At 36.9% G+C, this 12,445-nt stretch overlaps 1 protein-coding gene across 1 annotated transcript; it reads left to right on the top strand.

Annotated features, from left to right (window-relative positions):
• The first annotated feature begins 5,796 nt into the window (after positions 1–5,796).
• Positions 5,797–11,684, top strand: LOC138843626 (natural killer cells antigen CD94-like). The gene is made up of 4 exons (XM_070048321.2): positions 5,797–5,980; positions 6,287–6,438; positions 8,716–8,822; positions 11,449–11,684. The coding sequence occupies exons 1-4, from the start codon at positions 5,860–5,862 to the stop codon at positions 11,576–11,578; spliced, it is 510 nt and encodes a 169-aa protein (XP_069904422.1). The 5' UTR covers positions 5,797–5,859; the 3' UTR covers positions 11,579–11,684.
• The last annotated feature ends 761 nt before the right edge of the window (positions 11,685–12,445 follow it).

Below are 12,445 nucleotides of genomic sequence, written 5' to 3'. Positions count from 1 at the left end.
ATTAGGGAGCTGGACCAAAAGTGGAGCCGCTGAGACACGAACTAGTAGCTACATGAGATGCTGGAATCACAGGCAGCATTTTTATCTGTTGTGGCACAAAGCCAACTCCAGTAGTTTCATTCTTAACCTGCTCAGTTTTTTGAGTCAAAAATTCTCAGATAACAGCTCTTTGAAGGCTTACAACACTTTCTCTGTAATGACATATTCCATGTACAGAAGTGTGCTTAAAGAGATCATGGAAAGTGGTATGATGATATTACTAGGCTTCTTTAAGAAGCAACTTTTAATTTTGAGGAAATTTTAGATTTATAGAAAAGCAGCAGAGATAATACAGAGAGGTTAAATACTCTGCTCAGCTTGTTTACCCTCATGTAATCATCCTGCAGTACCATACAATGATACATCGTACATTTGTCAAATCCAGGAGGCCCCTGTTGGTCTGTGACCATTAATTATGTGCCAGAGTTGATCAGGTCTCATTCATTTCTCCATGGATGTCTTTTGGCTCCAGGACCCAATCAAGGTTCCCACAATGCATTTATGCACCATGTCCCCTTCATTTCCTAGCCGTGTTCACTTACTTTTGATGCTACCTAGCAAGTAATACACTGAATATCTTTTTAAATCTCTGGAAAATTAAACATTTCAGAAAGCTCTTTTTTTGGCTTTGTCACATCCACCAAAATGGCATTCAAATGATTGCTAGAAAACCGTAAGAGTTTTTTGACATTTCCTGTATAGCAACCAAACTCAACTTACTATAATTCCATAACTGTATACTTGAGATGGGAAGTCTGGGAAAACAGCATGAGCAGTTGTCGGTATGAGGAAGCATCTGACTTTTCACTATGGCTCTGCTTCTGCTGACACTTTTATGATACTGTAGAAGCAAAGTAAAAAGTGATGAGAAGAAGGAAACAAAAGCCCAAAATTTCAGACACCAATGACAAAACTGTAAAAATGATCCCAATTAGACTGATTATACTGATATATTAGTTACTGAGCAAAAATTGCATGTAAAATACTCTAAGTGTCAGAAATGAAGCAGACCATGTCTTCTCATTTTTTAATCCTTGTTCACACAGATTCAGATTTATTTCCTAAATAACCAATTTGTTCTTATCTTTACATTGTAATATAACAGACTATTGAGCAAATCATTTCTCACACGCATTTAAATTTTTACCAACTTTAAAAATACATGGAAATAGAGGTTTATAAGAAGTAATTTAAAAATTAAAAACATTTTCTCCTGGATCTTTTTTTTTTTTAAATTATTTCAAAAACTGTATGCATTCCAGGTTCATATATTTAAACTATTCTGCTGCTATGTTTCCATGAGCAGTTCTCCTGTTCTTATTTTATGTACTAAGACATTCATTTCATCTCGAATTATATCTTGGTTTCTACTACGTTACCAGTGCTTCATGATTCAATATAATGTTGTTTTTTTTTTTTTTTTTTGGAATTGTGATTCCAGCTAGGTTAACCTGGTATTAAATAATGACCCAAAATGGTACTTCAGTGGACCTTAAAGAGTATATAAATTTCATGTAGAAAAGAAGTAAAGAAAATATTCTGAGAGGAGCTAAAAATAGATTGGTATTTTTGGGTGTAAAGGTGTGTGGGTGTTTTAATGACAGGTGAGAGGATTGGTGAAATATAATTAGCCTATGAATAATGGTTGTTAGATTAGAGATATATGTTAGCTGTACAGAATAATAATTATCTGTGAGCCTGGAAGATCATAGTTCCTGGGCATGCCTAAAAACTAATGTTTGCCTTTAAGAGAAAAAAATAAAAAAGAGAAAGCTTGGTTGCCTGGAGTATTAAAAAAAAAAAAAACACCTTCTTTAATACATTTATTTATGTCAGAGACCTACCTCCTGAAGAGAGTTCCTAGTAGAAAAATAGAGGAAGCCAAAAGCAAATCAAAATCAAGCTCTATAGTAATTGCTGTAGTTAGATTTTAAATGTTCATACAACTTCATTTTTATTCTTGATTGACTTTCTGACACTTGGGGGTGACAAGTGACACCATTGGAAACTTTCTGTGTGGGAATATCAGTGTCATGTGATCGTCTGCACCTTCACACAAGGTCTCTGTGAGGGACAGTGTCACACATCAGGACCCTCCTGGTCTCACAGCAGAGGGGAAGCCAGCAGAGCCGGGACGTGCTCGCCTGCTCCTGACCAAGACTGTGCTCCAGCTGGGTCATCCCAAGGTACAGACACAGACAGCAGCTACTGTGGGTATGTGAGTCCATCTCCATGTCGCCTCTCACCCTGTTGATGGCAGAGGAATAGAGCAGCACTTGGTATAGGAGAGATGTGTAGAAAGGTGGGGTTAAACTATGATCCATGTTAACATCTAAAGTTAATTTATTCTAGAGGAGAAACCAGGAGTGGATCAGAATGAGAATTTATCAAAAAAATTAAACAGTCAGACGTGCAATTTTTAAAAATTGTCACATGTTTTGTGGTATATTTATTTCCTTTTTTAAGACATTATATATGTACTTTTATTTCTCATCACAATGGATGCTATTTTTCTGGCTAGCAATGAGTAACCCAAACTTTAAATTACCTTAGCATGATGTCACTTGTGATAAAGTTTGAAACTTTTGTTAATATGATTATTTTCTATCAATAGAAATCTAGTCTAATATTTACCAATTCATTTTGTTGATATTTATGTATATAGATATAAGACAAAAATAACAGCACAAAAATCAGTTATCTCAGAAAATATATGACCTTGAGTTAAGATTTTTTAAAATATTTTGTTTATGTATTTAGAGGTAGAGTTACAGACAGTGAGAGGGAGAGACAGAGAGAAGTCTCTAGCCAATGGTTCACTCCCCAGATGGTCGCAATGGCTGGAGCTGTGCGATCCGAAGCCAGAAACCAGGAGCTTCTTACCAGTCTCCCATGCAGGAGCAGGGGCCCAAGATCTTGGGCCAACTTCTACTGCTTTTCCAGGCAACAGCAGAGACCTGGATTGGAAGAGGAGCAGCCAGGACTAGAAGGGGTGCCCATATAGAATGATGGTGCCCCAGATGGAGGATTAACGCACTGTGCAATGGCACAGGCCCCTGGAGATAAGATTTGTTTTATTATTGGGAATGTTTGTTTCTCATTTATAATTTGAAGATCTCAGCTTTGTGTAGACTTGCTGTTAGAATTACAAGTGATGCTTATCTCAGTTAATGATATTTTCATATGCCCCTACCTTGAATCCCATCATTTCTTCATTTTCTCAACTCTAAGGTCATATCCATGAAGGTCAGTGACTATCAGGATGATGAGATAAATGAGTGCTGGGATGTGAGAGAAGATGATTCAGCAACATGGAGTGTTCATTGAATTAGTGTGTGTGTGGATGTGTGTGTGTGTGTGTGTGTCCCTCATGTAGGAGGTGCCTCTGTCATATTGTGCTGATCATTTGGACCTAATACATGTACTGAGTAACAAGTTAATTTTTCAAGAGAAGGTATATATCTGGATATTTATGTAAATTATATCCAGTCCCAAATTTTGGCAATTAATTAAGTTACTTTAAAACAGTTTAAAAGTTTAATACAGTATGTCCATAAACTAAATAGGATCTCTCTTCTAAAACATCACAAAAAGGAATTTAAATCACTTTTTCCTGGCCAGCATTGTGATGGGGTGGGTTGAGTCAGCACCTGCCATGCCAGTTCCCATATCAAAGTGCTCGATTGTGCCCTTGCTGCTCTGCTTCAGATCCAGCTCCCTGCTAATGTGCCTGAGATGACAGCAGAAGATGAGCCAAGAGTCTGGACCTCAGTTACCCATGTGGGAAACCTGATGGAGCTCTGGGTCCTGGTTTCAGCCTGGCCCAGCCCCTAGAACGCCAGCCATCTGGGGAGTGAACCAGTGGAGAGAAATTCTCTTTCTAACTTTCTCTCCATCTCTCTCTCTCTCTGGAAATCTATGCCTTTCAGATAAATAGGATAAATTTTATTAAAAATCTTTTCTGTGATTTCCAGAATTACTGTGATCATAGTTCACTTTCTACAGGCCCGAGTGTGTATCATTCCTGTAGCTCTCCCGTTATTCGTGAATCTATTATGTCTCGTGAAACATCTCTGGTCCTTTCTGTGTTTTAGCCTGAAGCTCTTAGAAATGACTGAGGAGAAAGTGGCATACTCAGAACTGAAATTGTCTCACGCAAAGAAAAAGGAAGGCAAACGACATCTAGCTCACAAAAAAAGAGGTAACTTTTCTTGTTTTCTGATTTCTGAGAACATAATGTCAGGTAGAAAATAATTAACATATTTAAATGCCATATCTATTCGATATGGAATGTCTAGTTCTTTAATTGTTTTATATACTGGGAGATTCATTTATGTATATATCAATGAGATTTTTGATTAGGATGAATATGTGATTTTAATGCTAAATTCCAGCATAAATGTTTGTCCTGCTTAGGTTCTTATCTGTTTAACAAGCTCATTATCTACTCCATTTTTAATTTTTTTACAGAAAACCTATGCACAGTAATCCTGGGAATCATCTGTGTTGTGCTCCTGCTGGCAAGCATAGGGTTAGGATATATGTGTGAGTATGTGCACCTGTGTGGGTGTGGGAGGGCAATAAGAAAAAGAGAAGGAAATCGATTAGCCCAAGAAATGGTGGATTTTAAAAATAAGAAGTCTTTTTTTTTCTTTTTAGTTGTGGTCTAGAATACGGACACTGTAATAGATTGTTGAACTGCAGGAAGAGTCACGCTTTTTGTGAAGGGGACATGAAGGGACTATGTATTTGATATTGCTAGATTTTTACAACCAGATATGAAATTTAATGTTGGTGCATAGGGTCATCATGGAAATGAAAAGATTCTGTTGTACAACAAACACTTGAGTGATTTTTTTCAAATTATTTATTCGAGGGAGGGATGGAGGAAGAAAGAGAGATCCCACCTGCTCGTTATCCAAAGTTTAAAGCCTGCAACAGCGGGGACTGGGCTGCGTCACAGAAGTGGGACAGAAAAGCAACCTGTTCATGTGGGTGTCAGCGACCCATTCACTTTGCGCCATCACCACTGCCTCCCAGCATCTCCATGAACAGGAAGCTGGAATCAGGAACTGGACTGAGGATGCAAACCTAGGTGCCTGATAAGGAAAACAGGCATTCTAAAAAAATAGAACAATATGCTTTTTATTTTACATTTTTATTTTCAACTTAATGGAAGAAACTGCTGTTTATCTAATAGATTTTTTTTTTCATGCAGAGTTAAACAGTGAGAGAGAGAGACAGAAAGAAAGGTTTTCCTTTTTCTGTTGGTTCACCTCAGAAGTAGCTGCTAAGGCTGGTGCGTTGTGGCCAGCACACAGCGCTGATCCGAACCAGGAGCCATTGCTTCCTCCTGGTCTCCCATGCGGGTGCAGGGCCCAAGGAACTGGGCCATCCTCCACATTTTGCACATTAGAAATTGCTACATGAACTCATTATGCGGGGTCTATTTTATGCATTCATTATACATACAGGCAGATCCCTTATGTCAAAGTGTAAATGCTAAATGGAGTCACATGCTGAGAAATCATTTAAAGATGGCATAAAATCTAGTTCAAGTTTTTAATTTTGTTGTTTTCTATTTTATGAAATGACCACTACTGTTTTATGTGCCTTAGAAATCATAGATTTCAAATTACAAATAATTGTAGTTATATATAAAAATGTATTTTATGGCCTGACACTTCAAAATATTTTAACCTTACGTTTTCTATGATTGTATTCCCATGTAGTCATCATCATACTCTTTCATATCTAGAATTATAGGATATGATCATAATTAAGTGATCTATTAAAGGCATTTGTGATGTTAATTTTGTAATGTGGATTGAAGTTTTTCAGAAGTGTCCTAAATGCACAACACAAGATATGGGAAACATAAAAGAAAAAAATACTTCCTCACTACAGCTCGAAGATCATTCAGTGTTGCCATCTGGTATAGGTTTGTACTCAATATTTAAGTTAATCGCCGACAGGTTATTTTTCATAGGCTTACTGCCTTCTGCCCATTTCAATATATAAACTTTAAAAAGTTGATATTGGATCTTACTAGGAGTATTAATTTTACTCTCCTCACTAAATCTATTTTTAAAATTATATTTAACTAAGTATTCAAGTTTCAAAAGATGTTTAGGTACAGAAAAAAAACTTATTTTATGCTAGTTCCTTTTAAAGAATAATTAAATACCTAAAATCTTATTTTCTAAATGGCCTGGTGTTTTGGGATGTGGTGGCTTTTGTTTTGAAGAAACAGCCTGTGGCTCCTTGCAAGGAAGACCCTTTTGCTGGACAAGAAACTGGTACTATTTTTCTAAAGAAGAGGTAACGTGGGATGAGAGCAGTAATTTATGCCAGAACATGAATTCTAGCCTTGTGAAGATTGATGACATCCAGGAACTGGTATGTTCACTTAGTTAACCTTTATGAGAAGCTTGCGAAGACTGAGTTAGGCTACCTGTGTTGGCTTTCCTTGAGTCTTATTTGACTGCAGGGTGGAAACACTTGTGTTTGTAGAGGAAATGAAAAGCTTAAGGGACCTAAATAATTTCACACTCTAAAGCAGCAGAGGTGGCTTGTTGTGTGTGCCATGGAATTATATTTAGTCCTTACTATTTATGTCTTTACGATTTGTGAAATGTAAGAAAAACACCTGACAATAGGTCTGATCTGATTTCATCATCATTTAAAAAAAATCATCTATTATTTTTCACTTTATGTTTCTGTGTGGGAGCAAACTGTTGAAATCCTTACTTAAGGTATACTAAGCTGATCTTCTCTATATTAAGATAATCGAAAATGAATCTTGATGTGAATGGAAGGGGAGAGGGAGTGGGAAAGGGGAGGGTAGTGGGTGGGAGGGACTGTATGTGGGGGAAGCCATTGTAATCCATAAATCGTACTTTGGAAATTTATATTCATTAAATAAAAGTTAAAAAAAAGAAAAGAAAAACACCTGAATGAGTAAATTAGTTGGCACTTAATTTTAGTGATTCTTCCTATCCCTAGAACAATAAAGTATATGTTAAACCTTCCTCTATAATATCTCTATACCATTCATAGATGTCAAAAAACATTATAATGTACTTATGAAATTTAACTAAAGTGGAAAAATAATGGAGTGTATGTTTGGGACAGAGAACAAGAGAGAAAAGAGAAATGGGGAGAGTAAATTGCATTTAGGTAATAAAATCAAATTTTTGTTTAACATTTGAGTACCAAAGGAAAGCAGTTAAAAGGAATAAAATATACTGAAATAATTACAAAAATATACACTAATGTTAGGTTTACAGTATGTCAGATCCTTGTATGCATTATTTCAGTGCGTAAAAACTTCCACATAGGTAATGCCATTCCCATATTTTAGACAAGGAAGAAACTCAAGGAGTTTAGTTTGTTTGCCTTTGCTCTCATAGTAAGTTAATTACATAATCTGCTTTAAAATTTGTGGCTAGAGTTCTGATTTCCATAGCTGTATGATATTCGTGGTATCACATGGAGAGATGTTACTTAGCCATTCTCTAGGTGATGGGAATTTGGGTTGTTTCCACTGCTGTTGTGATGAGCAGCTCTTCATTAACCATCCTTAGATACGTCAGCTGTGCACGTCTTTCATGTGTCTCCTCTGCAGTTCATCACAAACCTGTATGAGTGCAATTAATTGGATGTTTCCAGTTTTACAAAATAATTCCACAATATTTTTCAATATGTTTTTACTGATAGTTTTGAAGATATTCTATTGATTCCTACCATCCAAAAAACTTGTGTTCACTCTCTGTAAAGTATTACCTTGTAGCCTTGTTTGTCTTTACTTGATCTCTAGTGAAATGATATCCTTGAATGTTTATTGTTCATATGTATTTTCTATGAAACATCCACTCTTGATTTTTCTTCATTTTTTTCTTTTGGATGATTTTGTTTTCTAATTGATTTATACAAACTACTTCATTCCTTCTTGTTTAAATGAAATTATTTTTTCTCTTTTTTTTTAAGTTTTATTTATATATTGGAAAGTCAGAGTTATACAGAGAGAGGAGAGGCAGAGATAGAGAGATCTTCCATCTGATGGTTCACTGCCCAGATGGCTGCAACGGCCAGAGCTGCACCGATCCAGAGCCAGGAGCCTGGAGCTTCTTCCTGGTCTCCCACAAGGGTGTAGGGGGCCATGGACTCGGGCCATCTTCTACTGCTTTCCCAGGCCATTATAGACAGCTGGATCGAAAGTGGAGCAGCCTGGTCTTGACCGGCGCCCATATGTGATGCTGGGCTTCAGGCCAGGGTGTTAACCTGCTGAGCCTACTGCTCCGGCCCCAGCTACTTCATTACTTCTTAGAACTACATTACTATATTTCTAGATTTGAAACTTTACTTCCTATGTTCTTGATGAAGAGAAGTTCTAGATTGAGCGCATCCATACCTACCTCTCTCTTTTTTATTACTATGCTTGGAGATTTTGTGTCTTTCTAAAGAAGTCCACCATGGCCCTTTCTTGGTATCTTTCAAGCCACAAAGATTCAGGAGATTCAGACTTTTAGGTCTTTCACTTCCATTGATTCTCTGCACAGCAAATGAGCAAGGATTGTCTTAAGTGAAATGATTAGTATTTTGTATAAGTCCTTAGTAGATAAAAAGCTATTATTGATGTAATGAGTAATATTAGTTATTCTAATTTATGCACAGATTTTCATGCAATCACAAATCAAATACACTTACTGGATTGGACTCTATAAAAAAGGAGATAAACATGAGTGGATGTGGCAGGACAGCACAAAACTTGCTCAGAACCTGTAAGTTTGCATTTCACCTTCTATGCATTCAGTTATGTTTTTTTCTTAGCAGTTGAAGCATGGATTATAGGCTAACACCAGGTAATGATTCTTAAAGACTTTAAAAATGTCCTTAATTCTATATAATCTCACATCTCAATGACAAATGAGATGACAAATTAAAATCTCAGAGCCCTAAATAATCAGCCCCAAAAGGCATTATTTTTCCATTGTGCTAATGGAGAGTCCTTCCAAACATAATAAATTAACATTGTTCTTTTATGTGACATATGCTGTATTTGCAGGAGAGGTTGGAAGAGAGGGATGAGAACTTGTTTCTAAACCCAGCTCTCCCTTTAAATGCAGTTTGTAGCTGTACACCTGGTGTCTGTTAAGACTGAAGTAGATTTATTTCCAAAAAATCATTAAGATCTTAAATCTGTATTCTGCAGACTAATATTTTTCATGCCATTAAATTTCAGATGTTCACAAAATTATTGGTAACTCATAGTACTAAAATGGCATCGTTTTTTTCAAAAATTAGTAAATAAAACTGCTGCAAAGGCACCAGGGATTTCGGAATGCAACTAAATGAGGTGGGGAAATCACTTAGTGTACTAGAGGATCCTCAGTGCCATGAGCACTATTCAGTCCCTGCTGGGTCAGGGAGTACAGTTTGTGTGTGGGGAGTGGAAGGAACAGATTTTATGTTTTCAATAGGGGAGACACAGGTGATCTCAATGTGATAATGGTGTTGGTATAATGCTTTAAAGGAGGTTAATGAGAAAGATAAGGGAGCTCTCTGATGGGGTAGCATCCTGGGAAGAAGACCTACTGGTCTAGAGAGGGGGGAGAGCATTTGCTTTGCTCATGAAAACAGCAGGAGGATATGTGATGCTGGAGGAATCTGAGTAAGGAAGGAGAAGTAGGTCAGAGAGATGACATGGATGAGATCATCTAGGAATGAGAGACCACAGCAAGACTTTGACTGCTTCCTGAGTGCGGGAATACACTTTTGGAGGTTTTTGAGCCAGGGGATGACAAGAACAAGCTTGCTATTTTAAAGAGTCCCCTGGACACTGTGTGGTCCTTAGATGGTGAATGGGCAATACACATTACAATTAAGGGAGTCACACTGAAAGCCAGTTGTCGTCAACCAAGTGAGAGATGGTGGTGGTTTGGTCAGGACAGGTAGGGAGGGTGCTGGGGATACGGGCCCAGATGCCAGACCTACTGTGAAAATGTGTGAGAGAAAGAGAAATCAGAGTTGGTGCCATGTTTTAGTCCAGCAATCATGAGACTAGAGCTGTCATTAACTGTTATAAGGAACATCAGGTATTAGTTTTAGTTACAAGTTTGATATATCCATTATAGATTTCTGTGGGCATGTCACATAGACATGTTGGTACATAATTATGAAGTTCGTGTAAAAGTTTTATGCTGCTGATGTGTACTTAGTGTGTGTCAGTGTATGCAGGGGTGTTAACACAACGAGATGATATTCTGAGTGCCTTTTTATTCTTTATTTTATTTGAAAGTCAAAGTTAGAGAGAGAGAGAGATCCTCCATCTCCTAGTTAACTCCCCAAATAGCCACAACAGCCAGGGATGGGCCAGGCCAAAGATAGGAGTCAGGAGCTTCATCCAGGTGTCCCATGTGGGTGGCGGGTGTCCCAGGACTTTGGCTATGTTCTGTTGGTTTCCCAGCACATTGACAGGAGCTGAATTGGAGGTGGAGCAGCCATGAATTGAACAAGAGCTCATATGGTTTGTTGGCATCTCAAGCAGCAGCTTCATTCACTGTGCTACAAGGCCAGCCCCTGTTGTGGGGGTTTTGATTGATGGCATATCCAGGACCTGATCCCTGGGAAGCCCAAACATTTAAGATGTTGTGGTGATGAGGATGATTACAAAAGAGTCCTAAGAAAAGTGGTAAGATAGAAAGGAAGAAACCAGGGAAGAGTAGTGGGATAACTAAGAACAGCACAACTGAAGTAATGTCCAGTTGTTAAATGGTGATTTCTTGCCAATAATAATTTTGTAAGTTGAAATTATTATTATTGGACTCATGTATCTGGTGGAAAATTCATATTATACACTTTTTCCATATATCATAGCATAGTCCTATAACTTAGAATCCATGTTGAATATTCTCATTGTTCAGCATCACAAAATACTAATGCTCTGTTTGGTTGACAAGACAGGAGCTCAGAGGGAGTAAGTTCACCTTGTGTGTGAAATGCCAACCAGCTCCTAGTGCTGAAGGTGAGGAAGGTGCTGTGACCTCCTGCTACCTGCCCATCAATCTGAGTCACAGGACACTGGAGCTGTCACTGTATCTAATTATAATGCGTCATAATAACCTTACCTTATTAGTAACTCCCGTGAGTTTCACAAATCTCAGAAGAACTTCCAGAATGTGCTCATCTAAATCCTGTCCACTGTGTCCTTTCCACCTCGTCCTCATCTCCAATCAAATAGCAGCATGAAATGTACCTTAGTTTTAGAAATATTTATACCTTCTGATTCAGCACCTATACATCTGTCAGAGGGATTTTGTGTTCACTTAATAGTCACACACACACTTAATTGGTGACAATGAAATTTTGCCCAAAGAATGATATTCTAAAATATATTTTCTCATATAGGACTTTCCATCAGTCTTATAAGATGAATGAAAAATGTGGGTGCCTGAAGCCACGCTATATTACTAGTGCTGATTGTTCAAGACCTTTTCGTTACATTTGTGAGAAGAATAAGCATTTCTTCAATAATTAGTACAACTTTTATGGAACGCAGTATGGAGATTTGTCAAAAGACTGACTCAGCTATCCGTCCTCTTGGAATATATCCTGCAGTAACGAAGTCAACAAGGAAAGAGATACCTGCACTTTTTTTTATTGCATACCAGTGCTTAACAGATATATGGAATAAGCATAGATGTAATTAATTTATTTCTGTATGAAGAAAATGTAATATATATGTGTGTCTATATATGATATATATAGGATATAATATGATATATTACTCAGGCATGAAAAAGAATGAAATTCTGGGTATTTCAACCAAATGAATGCAACTGGAGATCATTATGCTAAGTGAAAGAAGGCAGACACAGAAAGATTAATATCAAACTTTTTCTCATATCTGGACTTTAATAAAACATATAAAAGCTATGTGAATATTATTATTACTATGCATATTCACATAACTATTTACTCCACTGGATTGTATCATATACATAACAATGCCCCTCTTCACATTGTGATCACTGACATGAATCCCATATTATGTGATATTAATTTCCCATTTTCAAGCAAAAACACTGTATTTATGTATGTATATAATATCTCCATATGAAGTGAATTTGGTAAGATATTAAAAATCGTTAAATAAATTTAAACATAATTATATTTTATTTTTGACTGACACATGGAGAGTAATTATATAGGGTTATTGGGAATAGTATGATAATTAATACACATTTGCAATATTAATGATCCACTAAGGGCAATTAGCATGTCTATCAACTCAGACATTTATTACCTCTTTGTATTGAGTATATTCAAAATCATCTTTACTAACTACCTTGAAATCTTGAAGTAATTGCTATAGGACATTAGAAGTTATTCCTCATAAACAGTT

The sequence above is a fragment of the Oryctolagus cuniculus genome, chromosome 9 (assembly GCF_051225735.1).
Source record: "Oryctolagus cuniculus isolate XC-2025 breed Fujian yellow rabbit chromosome 9, ASM5122573v1, whole genome shotgun sequence".
Lineage (NCBI taxonomy): Eukaryota > Metazoa > Chordata > Mammalia > Lagomorpha > Leporidae > Oryctolagus > Oryctolagus cuniculus.
The sequence above is the reverse complement of the archived record's forward strand: the minus strand, read 5'-3'. Positions and strand labels throughout refer to the sequence as shown.

Bases quoted from the DNA above. Each gene is read 5' to 3' on its own strand.
- LOC138843626 (XM_070048321.2), top strand. From the start codon at position 5,860: ATGTGGATTGAAGTTTTTCAGAAGTGTCCTAAATGCACAACACAAGAT. The intron at 5,981-6,286 runs GTTTGTACTCAA...TTTGTTTTGAAG, and splicing joins AGTGTTGCCATCTGGTATAG to AAACAGCCTGTGGCTCCTTG. The intron at 6,439-8,715 runs GTATGTTCACTT...ATTTATGCACAG, and splicing joins TTGATGACATCCAGGAACTG to ATTTTCATGCAATCACAAAT.